Source organism: Littorina saxatilis, linkage group LG17 (assembly GCF_037325665.1).
Source record: "Littorina saxatilis isolate snail1 linkage group LG17, US_GU_Lsax_2.0, whole genome shotgun sequence".
NCBI lineage: Eukaryota > Metazoa > Mollusca > Gastropoda > Littorinimorpha > Littorinidae > Littorina > Littorina saxatilis.
Genome location: NC_090261.1, coordinates 4077489 through 4098151, shown reverse-complemented (window position 1 = coordinate 4098151; position 20663 = coordinate 4077489). Strand labels below are relative to the sequence as shown.

The 20663-nt window shown below is 40.4% G+C and overlaps 2 protein-coding genes across 2 annotated transcripts in view; one reads left to right on the top strand and one right to left on the bottom strand.

The window, feature by feature from the left end:
* LOC138952632 (transient receptor potential cation channel subfamily M member 8-like) overlaps positions 1 to 7149 on the bottom strand; it is an 86473-nt gene extending 79324 nt beyond the window's left edge. Inside the window, exon 1 of the mRNA XM_070324334.1 lies at positions 7011 to 7149. The gene's annotated coding sequence lies outside the window, so the exon portion shown is untranslated. The remainder of the gene's footprint in view (positions 1 to 7010) is intronic.
* On the top strand, positions 6274 to 6759 carry LOC138952631 (uncharacterized). The gene has a single exon (XM_070324333.1). It carries the CDS (start codon positions 6274 to 6276, stop codon positions 6757 to 6759), a length of 486 nt encoding a protein of 161 aa, XP_070180434.1.
* Positions 7150 to 20663: the final 13514 nt, after the last annotated feature.

Below are 20663 nucleotides of genomic sequence, written 5' to 3'. Positions count from 1 at the left end.
CTGACCAATCGCCTTGTGCCTTTTGCCAGCTTCCTCCCTGACATGGCTCTGACGTCGAAAAAAGTTTCTAGGGAGAAAATTGATTGCCTTTGTGAAAACAAGAATCCTCATTTAGCATGTATTTTGTTAGATTAATCAAAGACATACAAAGAATTTTTTTAAATAATAAACAGGAAATGGAAATTTGAGAAAGCAAGAGAGGGGTGGGGAAGGGAGTCTGCTGTCAAAGCCGTGTTACTACCTTAATGCATTTATACAAAAGTAAAAGCTAAGCCAAAATACTTATACAGTATTCAATTTTTTTCTGGTTTTCATTAAATACACACTTCAGACAACTATGCCAAAGAGAACAAATCTACATACAAAGACTGACTGAATAAGGTTGTACATGTATAATGTTTTACCATGCACATCCTTTTTCACACTCGCAGCATAATTATGATAAGAATGTGTCAATCATAGTCATAACGAAAGCAATTGTTTCAGATTTCTGTTGGTTCCTGGTGGACAATATTTCCTTCGAGTAATGCATTCCTTCAAACAACCGTGCACTGATCAATAAACAAAATATAGTGTATGCTTAATAACAAATCATGCAAAAGCACACTTGAAAAATGCAAGACTTAAGCTGTAACAATACCTTCTCAGCCTCACTCCAGCAACCAACCAATTGAGAACTAATGACAACAGACAGTACTCATAAAGCTGTAACAATACCTTCTCAGCCTCACTCCAGCAACCAACCAATTGAGAACTAATGACAACAGACAGTACTCATAAAGCTGTAACAATACCTTCTCAGCCTCACTCCAGCAACCAACCAATTGAGAACTAATGACAACAGACAGTACTCATAAAGCTGTAACAATACCTTCTCAGCCTCACTCCAGCAACCAACCAATTGAGAACTAATGACAACAGACAGTACTCATAAAGGAAGGTAGAACAATTCCAAACACATCATATAACTAATACACATTTTCCAGCATGTACATTTTCAGGTTATTTCAGGGAAACTTTGATTTACATATATATTGATTTTCCAGGAATGTCTCGTAATCACTGCAAATCTTGAAAATGTAAATAAATGAATCATTGTCAAAGCGGATAAGTGCTCAAGTATTTGTTTCCTTAATATTTTGCATCCTGAATTCAGGGCACAGATATATCCTGGTGGTTTTGCACTAAGTGCCTCCTTCTCAGCTGCCATTATTAAAGGCATCTATGTACTCGATGACTATACACGCTAATTGTTTTACCAACAGCTGGAGACATGCTAAATTAAGTTCCCTGCAAAATATGGTGGTCTAGGACCCCTTCAATGTTGAGATATGTTAATTTTCATTTTGATCTGGATCGTCCTATTTATAGATTTGGCAACACATGTAACGTTGATGCAAGGGAGCTAACACCGCGGCTTTGTTGACATCCTCACTTTTTCAGAGGCTAGAACAAGCTGCAATGCATGTATTATGGTCCGCGCATGGTGACATATCGTCATTATATGGTCTTATGGTGCGTTTGACATCGATTATGGGCAAACTACACTTTGTAAACACGGGAGCGCGTACATATGCCTTTAAATATAAATAACTTAACAAAGTTCTATGCCTGTACGTATCAGAAAAGGAATGATGCAACCTTTCACAATGCTGCACTTGTTCGCCCTAAAGAGTCTACATGCAAATGAGATAAGAATGTGAATTTAAGCTGCATGGCAAAACACAATGCTCTTGAAATACATACATCATTACAAGTGCACAAAAGTTCATGCATCAATAAAATACAAGCATGCATACTCAACTCCACTCATTAACATGCACCTGTAGACAAATCAGAACAGGGCAATTTTGCACACTTTATAATTTTATCACCACCGCAATTGTACAACTACAGAGGACAAATAGACGAATTCCGAAAATAACTTTGTCGGGGGGGGGGGGGGGGGGGGGGGGTTGGATTGGTTATGATAGAGTGAATGCCCTTACTTTTTACTCAAAAAAACATTGGAGGGGTCAATCACTTGCGAGGCGTGTGTGGGAAACACGTGGACAGGAACACCTGTGAAGTTATTCGTCAGAGGAAAAGCAAGGGTACTCACTCTTTCACTACCAATACAATCCCCCGACAGAGTTATTACCAAAAATCGTCTATTAGTATCAAGCTTTGTTCCTGGTTTTTATCACTCATCACAACATGAAGTAAAACATCTTTAATATGGTCATTTCACAGCACACAGTATCACATCATCATGCAAAAGAAAAACTTCGCAAATAACTCTGACGGGTAATTTGTATGGGTTGTGACAGAGTGAATATTTTCACTTTTAGTGAGGCAAACTTTCCACAAGTGCACAAGAAGAATAGACTAAAGTTATGGTTTGTCATGAGATCAATCAATCAATCAATCAATATGAGGCTTATATCGCGCGTATTCCGTGGGTACAGTTCCAAGCGCAGGGATTTTTTATTTTTTTATTTTTGTTTTCGTTGCAATTTATATCGCGCACATATTCAAGGCGCAGGAATTTATTTATGCCGTGTGAGATGGAATTTTTTTTACACAATACATCATGCATTCACATCGGCCAGCAGATCGCAGCCATTTCGGCGCATATCCTACTTTTCATGGCCTATTATTCCAAGTCACACAGGTATTTTGGTGGACATTTTTATCTATGCCTATACAATTTTGCCAGGAAAGACCCTTTTGTCAATTGTGGGATCTTTAACGTGCACACCCCAATGTAGTGTACACGAAGGGACCTCGGTTTTTTGTCTCATCCGAAAGACTAGCACTTGAACCCACCACCTTGGTTAGGAAAGGGGGGAGAAAATTGCTAACGCCCTGACCCAGGGTCGAACTCGCAACCTCTCGCTTCCAAGTGCGTTACCACTCGGCCACCCAGTTACCACTCGGCCACCCAGTTACCACTCGGCCACCCAGTTACCACTCGGCCACCCAGTTACCACTCGGCCACCCAGTTACCACTCGGCCACCCAGTTACCACTCGGCCACCCAGTTACCACTCGGCCACCCAGTTACCACTCGGCCACCCAGTTACCACTCGGCCACCCAGTTACCACTCGGCCACCCAGTTACCACTCGGCCACCCAGTTACCACTCGGCCACCCAGTTACCACTCGGCCACCCAGTTACCACTCGGCCACCCAGTTACCACTCGGCCACCCAGTTACCACTCGGCCACCCAGTTACCACTCGGCCACCCAGTTACCACTCGGCCACCCAGTTACCACTCGGCCACCCAGTTACCACTCGGCCACCCAGTTACCACTCGGCCACCCAGTTACCACTCGGCCACCCAGTTACCACTCGGCCACCCAGTTACCACTCGGCCACCCAGTTACCACTCGGCCACCCAGTTACCACTCGGCCACCCAGTCCTCATGGATGCACAAGACAGACACTTTTAACAATAATATACAGACATGCATCGTCTGTCAGCTGAATAACTTCAATATTAAGCCAAGTCAAAGCTAACCTAGGTCAGACAGTTCCATTTGTTTGTTTTGTTTGTTTGTTTGTTGCTTAACGTCCAGCCGACTACGCAGAGCCATATCAGGACGAGGAAGGGGGGGATGAAGGGGGCCACTTGTCAAGCGATTCCTGTTTACAAATGCACTAACCCATTACTTGTGTCCCAGCAGGCTTTAGTAAACTAAATTAATACCTACTGGAAGATTACCAGTTTCCAGTATGTTAAAATAGGCTTAACCTATCTACTGCTGGACTTACATCAGAACACTAACAGATTAAACTATACATGAATCGCGAGACAAGCGGCAAGAGAAGAGATTTTTGGAAAAAATACAGGTGAATGAGCAAGAAGGCAGAAAAAAGAAAAGAATTCATGAAGAAAAAGAGAGCAATGACAGGAAAGAGGAACCAAAAATCTACCTAAGGCCTAAAAAAAAAATAGGTGTGGTTACGGTAACCCGACCTACCCTATTTTTAGGGGCCGATCCTATAACTTTTTATTACATTTGTCAAAAAAAAAAAAAAAAATAAAAACCAGTGCAAAAAACGCAATGAAAGCGAAAGCGCCCGTGTCGCACACTTATTTCCCTGTCAAGTAGGTTTAATTTGTACACATTAGAAAAAAAAGTAAAAAAAAAAAAAGTGATTGCCTACCTACCTACCCTATTTTTTTTGGCTATGTTACCGTAACCACACCTATTTTTTTTTTGGCCTAACAGCAAACTAGAAAGCTCCTGCGGTTCCAAAAACAGGAGGGGCCTTTAATTTCATAACCGCAGTGCCCCACTGCGGGAGACAGTTCCATGCTCAGTCAATAAGTTATAGCTTATCTAAAGTCTTAGTTTTAATCCTCAAAGGGTAATCTTGAACTTTAGCGTGTTAAACTCATAGCTCATAATTCAGAGGCATTTAAGTCTCCAAATTTGTAGAACCTGCACTTGTAAAATCATAAGTCATTTTAGATCCCTTTGAAGTTACGGAATGAACTCCGATGAACTGTACGCATGCATGGACTGGGTGGCCGAGTGGTAACGCACTTGCGCTCGGAATCGAGAGGTTGCGTGTTCAGGCCTGGGTCAGGCCGCAATTTTCTCCCCCCTTTCCTAACCTAGGTGGTGGGTTCAAGTGCTAGTCTTTCGGATGAGACGAAAAACCGAGGTCCCTTCGTGTACACTACATTGGGGTGTGCACGTTAAAGATCCCACGATTGACAAAAGGGTCTTTCCTGGCAAAATTGAAAAACCATAGCTAAAAATGTCCACCAAATACCCGTGTGACTTGGAATAAAGGCCGTGAAAGGTGAATGCTCGCCCTAATAGGCTTGAGGTTTGCTGGCCGATGTGAATGCGTGATATATTGTGTAAAAAATTCCATCTCACACGGCAGAAATTAATATGTAAATCGCCGTGAGCTCTTGTGAGAAACGGCGATTAATAAATGTCCATTATTATTATTTTGCTTACATGGGTCAAAGAAGGAATTATCCGTATGAGCGGACAACTCTTTCGTGTAAATGATGTCCCATGGTTGACAACGTATGCCATTTTCGGTGCATTTTTGTCGATTGAACAACCAAATAAATTAATTATGCTGAAGTTTGGAGCTCAATCCGTCAATTAATTTCACGAAAAATGTTCTTTGGCTTGCTTACATGGACTTGTATGAAAAATAAGTCAAGAATGTCACTGGATTCTGAGCTATGAATTTAACACGCTAAAGTTCAAGATTACCCCTCAACGTCTCATGATACTGTTCACACGTATGTGTAAGTTACACCGACTCATCCATAGCTCACTCATATCAGTACCGTAAAACTAAAAGCAAAACTAAAAGGCATCCGTTAGATGATAAAAGCAGACGACATTTACATTCCATACTCGCTGTAATTTTGCATGTATGGGCATCAGCAGACCTGAATGCATAGCCCCTCCATACTTTTAGGATTTCATAGCGCTGTGGAGCGCATAGCTATGAAACGCACTATAGAACTCAGCGGTCCGCATGCATGAGGTCAAATAGTGCCTGCAATAACTAAGAACGGCTCTATTTTTAACACGTAGATAGTGGAAGGGATTCCCCGTCATCCTGTGTCTCTGCGCATGCGTCAAGCTTTGTGATGCTTCGCGGCGGGTCAGTTTTACACCATTTGCCGCAGACAGTTTGGAAAGCCCGTCTCCTGATAAAACTTGGCTTTCGTGGTTTGGAAACTATATCCATTCCGGTACCCTCGCCATAAAGGTATAAGTCACTCTCTTGCTGGTTCTGCATGCTGTGTTTGATGTTATAAATTCCCGTATTATTATTATTATTATCATTATTATTATGTACCGCGATCAGTTCGCCACACACATCTTGAAAAGATCCGCACGCGTAAAAACTGACCCAAAGTCAAGATAACCCACAGAACCGGCGGCAATGCACCCTTTCCATTCGGCAGTTCCAGTTGCTCTTACAGTTCATCCGTGATTGCAAGAATGTCCTGCCGACAAAAGCGGAATTTTCTGTACAGTTCCACGTCGTCGTAACAATTCAGTGGATGTAGGCGGTCAAGAAAGATCCGGTTGCTTCTCAAATTTCTTCTCATCCTGAATCGGCATGAAAGCAGCCGCCATTTTAAACGCTCCAATAGCCGGTTCCATAACTCTTATTGGAAGGAGGGGCCTGCTATAACTTTATGGATGGCATAAGGCTCTATGCGAGGTCCATGCATTAGAAATAAGAGACTTTATGGAGTCCACAGACTTTATTGCAGTGACGTCATCAATTTAGGCTCCTATGGAGGGGCTATGCATTCCGCTGCTGAGCATCAACACCAAGCTCAGGATTTTCAACACCACAGTGAAGTCAGTCTTGCTGTATGGAGCCGAAACCTGGAGAACTACAGTTGCCATCACAAGAAAAATCCAGACCTTCATTAACACCTGCCTCAGAAGAATCCTCCGAATTCGCTGGCCTGACACCATCAGCAACAAAGACCTTTGGCAGCGAACAAAACAGTTATCCGTAGAACAGGACATTCTGCAAAGACGCTTCCGGTGGATTGGCCACACACTCCGCAAGACGACAACCAGCATCACGCGACAGGCCCTCACATGGAACCCGCAGGGCAAGAGGAGACGAGGCCGGCCGAGAAACACCTGGCGTCGTGACTTGGAGGCAGAGGTGAAACACATCGGCTACACCTGGAGACAACTGGAGAGATTGGCCCAGGATCGGAGTGCCTGGCGAGCTCTTAATTGTTGGCGGCCTATGCCCCAATGAATGAACTGCAATAATACACTAGACAATAATCCTTTCTTTTTTCTTTCGATCTTTTGTGACCTATTTCGGCCACACCCATTAATACATTATTCTACAAAGAAAAGTTCCACAAAGTATGTCTTCATGGCCAATCCAAAAATAGACTAATCCTAGAACTAGAGTCGAGTGAGAAGCAAGGAGAAGTTCATGACTTGCATGCTCTTCACAGCCAGCTCCACTTACTATTTGTGTGATAAAAACAGACGACTCACTGTGATCATGCAGCGATGCACTTGACAGTTCTGACTAGACGAACCTTGGAAACAACATTATTTTGTCTGGAACAGTAAACTTTGTAAACTTTCGAAGTGCGTGCTCTTCCGGAAACTTTATTATCCAAGGGAGGCAACTCTATCTTATCAAATGAGCCAACCCCTGCACAATTGCTCCCCCTACTTGCTGATCTCGGACTAAAAGTAAAACACAATAGTTCTAGCACTGATCATGCTTCTTCAAAATGACCGATAAAGACAGCCTGATGATCAGTGAAGTGACTGAGCGAATACAACAATGAAGGCATAGAACAGTCACAAAAAGCTGACAAGAGAGAGAGCGAGAGAGAAAGAGTGAGAGTTATTAGTTGGTTTTGGTATGTCTGGATACGAACAGGCACATATGAACAAGGTTTTGTGCACTTAAGTGCACTTGCATGTATAACTTTTGTGAATTTTGTGTGCAAAGAAAAGAAGGTGCAAAACTTGAAATTATTGTGAATGACAGTTTCATTAATGAATTTTAAGGTACGAAGCTGAAATGCTATCCCGAAGTCTTGATTGAGCCAAATAGATGTTGCAAGAGTGCTGCCTCAAATTTTCTTAAAGATATAGTGTCCGCGCCGCCATTTTGGAGAGTTTTTTGTCGAATTTGGCCGATTTCAAGATTTTGGGGAATCTAGTGTACCTTAATTAAGACGCACCTGGCCCGGTTTGCTCAATAAAGCACCACAAGTATGCTAAATAATTAAATCAAAATGAGTTTTTTGACGTCTGCTCTCCACCATTTGAAGATTAAGATTGGCCGTCATAGACTGGGGCTCCGCTTGATTGGGATTCAAAGTGGGCGACCGGGCGATCGCTCGCCACGTGACGCGGGCGATTTGATCTAAAGTACCAATCAAGCGCAATCGGGCCAAAAACATGGCTGCCAATTTGTTGCTGTTGTGATCTTGTCCGATTTGACAAGTCATCTGCATGGAATCGTCATCGATTCACATTCAACTTCACTTGAAATTACTTCAATGAATCCTATCTAAGCCCCAAAACACACTTTAAACAATCACGAGTACTTAGATTCAACCCAATAATTAAGCACAGAAGCGTGAACACGGCCTGAAGGTACAACTTTCTCTTCAGAAGTAAAAGATTCACTTACTTTCCACCCGTGGCGGCCATTTTGATCTCGCATCAGCCGATGTGTTTTGGTCGGGCGAGGCGGGCTAGCCCGCCGGCTTAAGCCGGTTCATGACCCGATTGTACTTGATTGAAAATACTTCACCCGGGCGCACCCGGGCGATCGCCCGGATTCCAATCAAGCGGAGCCTGGTTTTCGTCGCGAGCGCGTGCCGTTAGCATGACGACTCAAAACAATGGCGGATGGGATAGCCGCTCAGTGGGACAAGCCCGCAAGTTTCGGTAAGAAATCGACTCCATGTGGTTCAGAAAGCAGCCGACTGACTCCGAACGACACAGAATCACGAGAAAGACACGCTCGGCGCACGAAATGCAAAGTTATCATCAGCAAGCAGACGGAAAGCTGGATTCAACTGATAGCTATGACTGAGTGTTTTTTTCCGTTCAGTGTGTGCCGCGACGTAGCTCTATCTACTGGAGTTGTAAGTATTAAATAAAGCGAGTGTTGTCGTGTATACTTTGGAAAGACCTCGACACATTTTGCTGCCGTGTTGTGTCTGCTGGTGTGTAGTGCGAATGAAAGATCAATCAAGCGGCCGAATGTGTCCCGCAGTTTTTCCTGTTTTTGTTTGAACACGGACAGTGTCAGTGTGTGTGTTTGCAACTACGGTGCGTGTGTGTCTGTGCACTGCACAGGAGCTTGTATCAAAACGCCGGTCGATCATCGTAGCAAAGTTATCATCGCAGTAAGGGTAAGCATGCAGAAGTAAATAATGATCGACCGGCGGTTGAATACAAGCTCCTGTGATGCACTGTATGTGAGACAGAGAATGACAGAGTAGCCAGTCTGTGAGTAATCCCCCTAAAAAAAATTTTGAGATGGAAAAAAGTAGGGTGATACTGATATTTTAACGCTTTATGGGCAGTTGTTTCTTTGCAGTCTTTGGAGGTTGTGCAACAGAACATGTTATTTATAACTGACATTTTATATTGTCAGTGGAATGAGTTTTTCTGTGCAGTAAGAACTATGATTAAAGTTTATTGGTAAAGCTTTGTGAAAGGGTTACTTTTAATGAAGAACACATTCTTCCTCAGTGTTCATTGAAGCAAACACTAAATGTGGCAGAATTTCATTCATCCTTTCTTTTTTGACTGCCATTTTAAGTGTCGCTGTGCATGTTCAAAGCTTCATGTTCAGAACTGATGTTGCTGTAGAACTATGTAATTGGCCAGCCTTTGGTTTACACTTAGTGGTTTTAGATGTTGCTATAATTACTATAACAATTTTCTGACATTTTCAGGGACCAAGCACCCGGACATCAAACATTCTTGCAATGTGTGGCAATAATGGCATAACATATTTCAGACAAAAAGATCAGTAAGGTGAGTTTAAATGTTCATAATTTTGGTGTAAGTCAAGCTTATCTTTTATCTTGAGCAACTATCTCTGTCGTGTCTCTCTCAGGCTGCGCACCCGACATAAGTTGCCAGGAACCAATTCCTTGAGTGTGGCAATGGTTTACCATTTCTGGTTTACTTGAACTGCAGCCATACAGAGAGGAATTAAAAGTTATGGAGTCTTTAAAAAGATGTAGTGAGAGGATAAGACACTGTAAACGTTTAGAAACAGTATTTTTCTTCTTCATGGTTATAACAAAACTGCAGCATGTGTCTTCAATTTCTGAAGATGCATTATAACGACAGTGGCACCCCCCTTTTAAGACCTCAAACAATCTGAGAAAATCAAGTCTTAACAAGAAGGGCAAAGCCCATACGACTCACATGCTTGACCTTGACCTTTACATGACCTTGACCTTCAGGGTCAAGGTCAAATAACTAAACCTAGCAATGACATCATACACTAAGAACTGCTTTACACATTTTTCCTACCAAAATACATGGGACCTTGACCCAAGGTCAAGGTCATCCAAGGTCATGCAACACAAAGCTGTTAATTCAAGACATAGGAAGTACAATGGTGCTTATTGGCTCTTTCTACCATGAGATATGGTCACTTTTAGTGGTTCACTACCTTATTTTGGTCACATTTCATAAGGGTCAAAGTGACCTTGACCTTAATCATATGTGACCAAATGTGTCTCATGATGAAAGCATAACATGTGCCCCACATAATTTTTAAGTTTGAAACAGTTATCTTCCATAGTTCAGGGTCAAGGTCACTTCAAAATATGTATACAATCCAACTTTGAAGAGCTCCTGTGACCTTGACCTTGAAGCAAGGTAAACCAAACTGGTATCAAAAGATGGGGCTTACTTTGCCCTATATATCATATATAGGTGAGGTATTCAATCTCAAAAACTTCAGAGAAAATGGGAAAAATGTGAAAAATAGCTGTTTTTTAGACAACATTTATGGCCCCTGCGACCTTGACCTTGAAGCAAGGTCAAGATGCTATGTATGTTTTTTGGGGCCTTGTCATCATACATCATCTTGATAAATTTGGTACTGATAGACTGAATAGTGTCCAAGAAATATCCAACGTTAAAGTTTTCCGGACGGACGGACGACTCGGGTGAGTACATAGACTCACTTTTGCTTCGCATGTGAGTCAAAAAGGAATGAGTCTTAAAATGGGGGTAATTTTACAGACATTATGAACAGAAAATGTGAGAAAACAAGGTTTTAAAAAGGAGGGAGTTTTAAATTTAGGGTCTTAAAAAGGGGGGGGGGGGTTCCACTGCATTATACATGCCATGGAAATCATGATGATTTTACAGATAAATACAATGACAATTGAAAGCAATTTGCAGCCCAGTGTCTTATTATCTGATTATCTTCTGTCTATTTTTATCATTGCACCTTTGCTACAAAACTCGTGGTTACAACTTGACCAAAAGTCAATTATTATCAATAAACTAAGCAACATGCACACACAAAAACATACTCAATTGTCGAGAACAGTGTCAGTTTTATTCCATGTAGATCTTAAATACAAATGTACACATTTTCAGAAACAAGTCTTGGAATTCTGCATTTCAATCACATAAAAGATGTGAATTAATATAACCCACACCCATGATTTGTATTACTTCAACAGGGTATAATTATGGCTTGGCTTGCTGCAACATGTCAACGAGTACTCTTCAACACATATTTGTTCTGCACAAGGTTTACTAGACCTGTCAATTCAACGCATTAATCAAGATACTTTCAGGACCCTTCCCCAGACTTTATTGTTCATGTCATCTGTTCTTTGTATCCCTTTTGACTGACAATAATGCTGCAGAGGGAAATACTACAGTGGAACTTGTAAAATTCGGAGAAAATCAGCTACGTCTTAAACAGGGGGAGTAAATTTACAGAGATTATAAACAGAAAATCCAAAAAAAATTGAGATTATGAAAAGGAACTACACTCTTCAAAAAAAGTTAAGGATCGGTTGAAAAAACGGATCTAATTATAAAAAATTGCCAAAAAATTAAACATCGACATAATGATTAAAAGATTAATGTGTTTGAATTAACAAATGAACAATGAGTCTTGACCTAGAATTTTGTTTCGCAGGCAGAGTTATTTCCCTTTGTGGGACTTCTCAAAAGCTTCTGCATTTTGGAAGAAAAAGGATGTTTTTTATAGCCCCATGAAATTTGCGGAACGCATGCCAGGGCAAAAGGTTGTGATGCACGTGCTACAACAGGGTCCTGGCTATGAACATCGCTCACCAGCTTGTGTTTAAAGGTTGACACGCTGACACAATTATGCACAGTAGCAACATGCCCCCACGAAGAAAACTGAGCGATTTGGATAGAGGAAGGGCAATAGGATGGCTAAAAGACGGTGTTGCTGCCAGGCAAGTGGCCCAGAGGCTTGCAGTGGCTCCTTCTGACATCATCAGACTAAAACAGAGATTCCACGCAACTGGAAGAGTGCAGGAGCGACAACGTTCTTGTCGGCCTAGAGTCACCACACAAAGAAAGGATCACTTCATTCAGAGGCAGGCCATGCAACAAAGAATGGCTACGGCAAACAACATTAGGCAACGCCTACAAGCTACGTTAGTGGTCAGACGATCCGAAACCGCTTACACAACTTTGGCTTGCGTGCAAGGCGTCCAGTCCGAGGAACAACCCTGACTGCTAATCACCGAGCAGCTCGCCGAGCCTGGTGCACTCAACATGTGAGGTGGCAACGTCAGCAGTGGGCTCAGGTGTTGTTTACAGATGAGTCCCGCTTTTGCTTGGAACCTGCTGATGGTCGCATCCGAGTGTGGAGGCGTCGCGGAGAGCGCTTCGCAGAAGGCGCTGTTCTGGAACGACAGCGTTTTGGCGGTGGCTCTGTGATGGTCTGGGGAGGGATCAGCACACGTCTAAGGACACCTCTGTACCATGTAGTGGGCAACTTGACCGGTGTCCGCTACCAGAATGAGATCCTGCAACCCCTGGTCGTTCCAGCCCTCCAAGCGATCGGCCCTCGTGCGATTCTTCAGGATGACAACGCACCTCCCCATCGCTCTGCAGCTGTAAACACCTTCATCCAGCAGGCCAGGGTCAATAGGATGCTGTGGCCAGCCAACAGCCCGGACCTGAACCCCAAAGACCACATGTGGGACGAGCTTTGTCGTCGGGTACAGCAACATCACCCTCCTCCTGCCAATTTGGGTCAACTGCTGCAATGGCTCCAGCAGGAGTGGAATGGAGTTCCCAGAGCATTCATATGCAACCTGATCCACTCCATGCGCCAACGATGTGTTGAATGCCTGGCACACAACGGAGGGCACTCGCGTTTTTGACACTGATTCACATTGTTGTGAATTCCATTTTCGAGGGTTGTCACGTTTGACACACTCTAGCTAAATTGTCGCTGCCGCGTTCGATCTTTGCTTTGTTTGTCATTACTCCTTGGTTGTTCAATCATATAATTTAAAAAAAATGAAAGAATTCGGTCTTGTCTGTTTTGTGTGGCGTGCTTGTAAAAAAGTGATCCTTAACTTTTTTTGAAGAGTGTATATAAACAACATGTAAGTGCTCTCAAGCACTTATATTATATCAGTTTTCTTAAAAATATGCTCAGTTATTTTTAGATACATTTTCCAGAGACAGATTGCCACATATACCTAGCGAGGCAAATGTCCTATACAGTCCTCAACAACTAATTGAGTCAAGGATGGACATAATGTAAAAAGAACCTCTTTTGCTGCGAATAAAGAACAAAGATTAACCAGATTGTCATTTTGCATATTGTAGAAATGAGACAGTGACAAAAGGTCAGGTGTCATGTCTACTGTCCCGAATGACACACGATTGCTGACATTTCACCATTGCCAAAAGAATAAACATATAAGAAATAGGTAGAACATGAATGTGAAAACTGACTTTGATTGTTGATCAGTATGTTCTATACCACTAACAAATAATCTACTTACACATAGCTGTTTGGCAAATGTATGTTGCATGGGACACACTGACATGAAAGTGGAAGATGTTTTCCCTCTAGAGAAACTACATATCAAGTTACAATTTTTGTGCTCTTCCATTCCAGTTGGCAATCAATTGTTAACGCATGTTATTAGAAAAAATAGAACGAAAACAGATTAGATAGAATGAAAAATGTACTGGTGATGTCATTTGGGACATACTGACATGAAAACGTCACCTTTTGTCATTGTCTCAAATGTGTTTCCTGTGTATGTGTGTTTGTATGTGTTCATATGTGTGTTTGTATGTGTTCATATGTGTGTTTGTGTGTGTTCATATGTGTGTTTGTATGTGTTCATGTGTGTTTGTATGTGTTCATATGTGTGTTTGTATGTGTTCATATGTGTGTTTGTGTTCATATGTGTGTTTGTATGGGGGGGGGGGGGGTGTTATAAATGAAACCAGCGTAATGCGTCGAGTGTTTTGCTGTGTGCGAGCATTATTTTGACACTTGCATGCTTGAATATTTTTCTGATCTTTGTTCCACGACTCTGCTGCCTTACCTTGAAGACGTGTGTGTGTGTGTGTGTGTGTGTGTGTGTGTGTGTGACGTGTGTGTGTGTGTGTGTGTGTTGTGTGTGTGTGTATGTGTGTGTGTGTGTGTGTGTGTTTTCGGTAGGTGTACTTGTGTGGATGTATAAGTGTATTGATGGGTCACGACCAAACTACGCGACATCGACTTACATGTAAAACTGCTCCGTGTGCTGGATGCTTGAAACGTTATTTCTTAGTAAGTGTTGTTCTTGTTGTTGCTTCAAATGACTAAAAACAGTTGTTTTCTTTCCTCGTCATTTGTTTCATGTGGTATACACTCAGGACCATTTCATCTCCGTTCATTTTGTCAACTTTTTTCCGACAGCCGCGTCAGCGATTTTGACAGGACCATGTCAAAATTGTGTCATGTTCATTCATTTTGTTTTCCTACTTTGTATAAAAACGTTTATGACCTCTTTGTTTACCTGCTTTTCGCTATAGCTTTCCCCTGTTTTTCGCTCCTTAACCACTGTTATTCCCTTTTAGAGAGAGAGACCCGTTCACTGATGCTTGTCCCATGCCTAGCTACCGATGCCCAGCCCTGGTTCTTCTTCTTCAAAGAAGTTGTAACCTAAATTTTGAATGCCTTTAGACATCGTTAATTTCAGATCCAGGGTTGGTTGTTTTTACGCAATATCGGCCAGGTGCTCGCAAAAATTGTTTTTTCTTGATCTTGACACCGTCCTGGTATATATGTTTTTAGTTTTTCACGGACAAAATGGTTTTCGAACAGCTCTCTTCATCTTTTTCCATGCACATTTCTTGTGTGTGTACTACGAGAAAAATATTGAATGTTTCAACTCCACACCCTTAAACCCCATACCCGACTCAAAATCGCAACCTTCCTATTTTAGTCAACCAATTGGAAGTAAGCGTTACGGGCATATGCTTTGGAACATTATATTCGTGCATAGTTTTGTGACACATGTTTTTGTCATTTTGCTGATGGTTTTATTGTCAGGAGATGTCCACCCAAACCCAGGCCCGCCTGGTAGAGAGCATGTTAAAGATACCTCTATTTTGCATATAAATGTACGTAGTTTGCGAAACAAGATTGATATTTTACAATGTGAAGTTAAAGAGCACGATATTGTGACTTTGTCAGAAACTTGGTTGTGTGACTCGATATCAAACGACAGTTTATGCCTCAAAGGATTTCATCCCCCAGTGCGTCTTGATAGGCCAGATGGATATGGAGGGGTAGCTGTTTATGTGAAAAACGATTTTATTTGCAAACCAAGGCCTGATTTGTTAATTCCAGGCCTTGAAGCAGTCTGGGTAGAAACTAAATTATTGCAAGAAACTGTGCTGGTTGGTTCATTTTACCGACCACCAGACTCTCGGATTGATTATTGGCACTTGGTTGACGAATCTGTAAAGCAAGTAATGAGAACACCACATAAATTTCTAATTCTTGGAGACTTTAACGAAGATTTTTTGAATGATCCATCTCCCCACTTTCTTAATTTAATACAAAAAAACAATCTGCACCAGCTCGTTACTGAACCCACACGTATTACAGAAACTAAATCCTCATGCATCGATCTGATCCTGACCACGAGTATAAACTTAATCAGTGAAGTTGTAGTGTTACCCCCCATTTGTAGTGACCATTCTGTGCCATGTGTAAAATTAACGTCACAGAGACTAAAAAAAGGTCAGTTCAAAAGGACTATATATAATTATGCCAAGTTAGATGTTGATACATTTTTGTTTGAATTGAACAAAATTGACCTTTTGAACACAGTTTTAAATGCGTCCATTGACGAAGCTGCTGCCTTGTTTTCTGAACATTTATTCCGTGTTGCAAAAACATGTATGCCTGTTAAGATAATAACAGTACGTGAAGATGATGCCCCATGGATGACTGAACATATTTTACAATTACGAAACGCAAAAAATTGTATACATCAAGTTGCTAAGCGCTTAAATACACCTGAGCAGTGGGCATTATTCCGCCTGACTAGAAATCAGTATACAGATGAAATTCGTAAAAGAAAAAGAGATTATTTTCTAGAACTTGATGAGAGGATAAATTGTAAACAGAACTTCGGAAGCAAAAATTGGTGGCAACTTGTTAATTCCTTCTTGAAGAAAAAAGGTGTTGCATGTAACGAAATTCCACCGCTAGAAGATAATGGAAAAATTATTGATAACATTTGTGAAAAAACGATTTTGTTTAATAATTATTTTGAAAGCCAGTCTAAAGTTGAAAATCCAGACGATCCCCTGCCCGAGGCAAATTGGTGTAATACATCTTTATCGACTTTTGAATTAACAGAAGCTGAAGTTGTCCAAGTGTTAAGGAATTTAAATTTATCCAAGGCCGTGGGCCCTGACGGAATACATAATAAATTGCTTGTAGATGGATTACCTGTTATCGTTCCACCGCTTACAGTTCTCTTTAACAGATCCTTGTCTGAGGGTGTTTTTCCAGTTGTCTGGAAAACTGCTCACATTACGCCCATTTTTAAGAAAGGCGATAGGAGTGCTTGTTCCAACTACCGTCCAATCTCTTTGCTGAGTTGTATTGGGAAGGTGCTTGAAAAATGTATACAAATCCGTGTGTTTGGTTATTTGAAAAATTATGATTTGATTACACACTGCCAATCTGGTTTTATTGCTGGTGATTCGACTGTTTATCAACTATTGAGTATATATGATGATTTTTGTGTTGCACTTGATAAAAACATTATGTCACAGGCAATATTTTTTGATGTATCCAAAGCTTTTGATAAAGTCTGGCATCGCGGTCTGCTCCACAAGCTTGAGGCGATAGGTATAAGAGGTCCCTTGCTTGTTTGGTTTGAACATTACTTGAGCGATCGCAGACAAGCAGTAGTATTGAAAGGAACCAAATCAAGTTATGCTACCCCTTCTGCTGGTGTCCCTCAGGGTTCTGTCTTAGGACCTCTTTTATTTCTCATTTATATTAACGATATTGGTGTTGGTCTTGAATCAGTGTTGAAACTCTTTGCAGACGATACGAGTATGTACTTAAGTTTAGATAACGATGATGTACGAGCAGAGATTTTGAATTCTGATTTGGATAAAATTCGCACATGGGCTTCTAAATGGAAAGTCACTTTTAATTGTCAAAAGACAGAATTGTTGGACATTTGTAGGCAACAAAATGTTTTACTTCCACCATTGTATTTCGAAGATGCACACTTAGTTGATGTTGAAAATCACAAGCACCTTGGCGTCATTCTACAAGGTAATTGTAAATGGGATTCCCACATAAAAAGTCTAATTGCTAAATGTAGAAAGTCAATTGCGTGTTTTGGTTTATTCAAGCATCGTTTAAACAGAAAATCACTTGAAGTTATATATAAATCCTTTATGTTACCATTGTTTGATTATGCGGACGTTATCTGGGATAACTGTACACAGTGTTTGGCAGACGAGTTGGAGACATTGCATCTCGATGCAATCCGAATCATTGTAGGTGCAGTACGTGGCACAAGCCACCAAAAACTGTATAACGAATCGGGTTTTGTGCCCCTGAAAGAAAGGCGACGTCGTCATAAACTTTTGCTGTATTATAAAATTGTAAATCGTTTAACCCCAGAATATTTATATTCCAAACTGCCGGTCCTGGTTTCCGATGTAAATCCTTACCACAGACGACGCCCTCTTGAACGTAAGTTTCCATTGTGCAGAAGTGAGTTATATAAATCTTCATTTTTTCCTTCAACGACAGCTTTGTGGAATAATCTTCCAGAAAATATACAACAAACGCAGTCAGTTGGTGAATTTAAAAGGTATTTGACCGATGGAGATGTTGTTGTTCCACCGTATTATTATTTAGGCAACCGCCAGGGACAGGTACTTCACAGCAGGTTGAGATTAAACATGAGCGATTTGCAACAAGACTTAGTTAACCGACACCTCTCTGATAATTTAGAATGTACGTGTGGAGCATGCCCGGAAGATTCTGAACATTTCTTATTACACTGTCCAAAATTTAAAGAACATAGAACCATTTTATTCAATAGTCTGCCAACACACGTTCTGGACTGCAAAACACTCTTGTTTGGAAATACTGATTTAACTATATCTTTGAACACGAAAATATTCTCTGTTGTACAAGACTATGTTATGTTAACTAATCGCTTCGGCTGATATTATATTAACTGTGCAATTGATGTAGCCAGGCATTCTCTCCCTCCCTCTCTCTCTCTCCCTCTCCCTCTCTCTCTCTCTCTCTCTCTCTCTCTCTCTCTCTCTCTCTCTCTCTCTCTCTCTTTACCCTATTTGTATAAAATATAATTAAAGATTATCAAGATAAGTGTTGAAGCTATCACTTGTTCGCCATGTTTTGCTATCTGAATGTGTATTGATTATAAGTTCAAGAACGTGTCCATAAGCAATCTGCTTGTTAACGTTCTCAATGTTGTTATTGTTTGAAACGTGTGTATGAGAATTTGAATAAACACGCTTAAACCAAAACGTCACCTTTTGTCATTGTCTCAAATGTGTTTCCTGTGTATGTGTGTTTGTATGTGTTCATATGTGTGTTTGTATGTGTTCATATGTGTGTTTGTGTGTGTTCATATGTGTGTTTGTATGTGTTCATGTGTGTTTGTATGTGTTCATATGTGTGTTTGTATGTGTGTTTGTGTTCATATGTGTGTTTGTATGTGTTCATATGTGTGTTTGTGTGTGTTCATATGTGTGTTTGTGTTCATATGTGTGTTCGTATGTGTTTGTATGTGTTCATATGTGTGTTTGTATGTGTTCATATGTGTGTTTGTGTTCATATGTGTGTTTGTATGTGTTCATGTGTGTTTGTATGTGTTCATATGTGTGTTTGTATGTGTTCATATGTGTGTTTGTGTGTGTTCATATGTGTGTTTGTATGTGTTCATATGTGTGTTTGTATGTGTTCATATGTGTGTTTGTATGTGTTCATATGTGTGTTTGTATGTGTTCATATGTGTGTTTGTATGTGTTCATATGTGTGTTTGTATGTGTTCATATGTGTGTTTGTGTGTGTTTGTATGTGTTCATATGTGTGTTTGTGTGTGTTCATATGTGTGTTTGTATGTGTTCATATGTGTGTTTGTATGTGTTCATATGTGTGTTTGTATGTGTTCATATGTGTGTTTGTATGTGTTCATATGTGTGTTTGTGTTCATATGTGTGTTTGTGTGTGTTTGTATGTGTTCGTATGTGTGTTTGTATGTGTTCATATGTGTGTTTGTATGTGTTCATATGTGTGTTTGTATGTGTTCGTATGTGTGTTTGTATGTGTTCATATGTGTGTTTGTGTTCATATGTGTGTTTGTATGTGTTCATATGTGTGTTTGTGTGTGTTCATATGTGTGTTTGTATGTGTTCATGTGTGTTTGTATGTGTTCATATGTGTGTATGTGTTCATATGTGTGTTTGTGTTCATATGTGTGTTTGTATGTGTTCATATGTGTGTTTGTATGTGTTCATACGTGTGTTTGTATGTGTTCATATGTGTGTTTGTATGTGTTCATATGTGTGTTTGTATGTGTTCATACGTGTGTTTGTATGTGTTCATATGTGTGTTTGTATGTGTTCATATGTGTGTTTGTATGTGTTCATTTGTGTGTTTGTATGTGTTCATATGTGTGTTTGTATGTGTTCATATGTGTGTTTGTATGTGTTCATATGTGTGTTCATATGTGTGTTTGTATGTGTTCATATGTGTGTTTGTGTGTGTGTTTGTATGTGTTCATATGTGTGTTTGTATGTGTTCATATGTGTGTTTGTATGTGTTCATATGTGTGTTTGTTTGTGTTCATGTGTGTTTGTATGTGTTCATACGTGTGTTTGTATGTGTTCATATGTGTGTATGTGTTCATATGTGTGTTTGTATGTGTTCATATGTGTGTTTGTATGTGTTCATATGTGTGTGTGTTTGTGTTCATATGTGTGTTTGTATGTGTTCATATGTGTGTTTGTATGTGTTCATATGTGTGTTTGTGTATGTGTTCATGTGTGTTTGTATGTGTTCATACGTGTGTTTGTATGTGTTCATATGTGTGTTTGTTTGTGTTCATGTGTGTTTGTATGTGTTCATACGTGTGTTTGCATGTGTTCATATGTGTGTTTGTATGTGTTCATATGTGTGTTTGTATGTGTTCATATGTGTGTTTGTATGTGTTCATATGTGTGTGTGTTTGTGTTCATATGTGTGTTTGTATGTGTTCATATGTGTGTTTGTATGTGTTCATATGTGTGTTTGTATGTGTTCATATGTGTGTGTGTTTGTGTTCATATGTGTGTTTGTATGTGTTCATATGTGTGTTTGTATGTGTTCATATGTGTGTTTGTATGTGTTCATATGTGTGTTTGTATGTGTTCATATGTGTGTTTGTATGTGTTCATGTGTGTTTGTATGTGTTCATATGTGTGTTCATATGTGTGTTTGTGTGTGTTCATATGTGTTGATACGTGTGTTTGTATGTGTCCATATGTGTGTTCATATGTGTGTTTGTATGTGTTCATATGTGTGTTTGTATGTGTTCATATGTGTGTTTGTATGTGTTCATGTGTTGTATGTGTTCATAT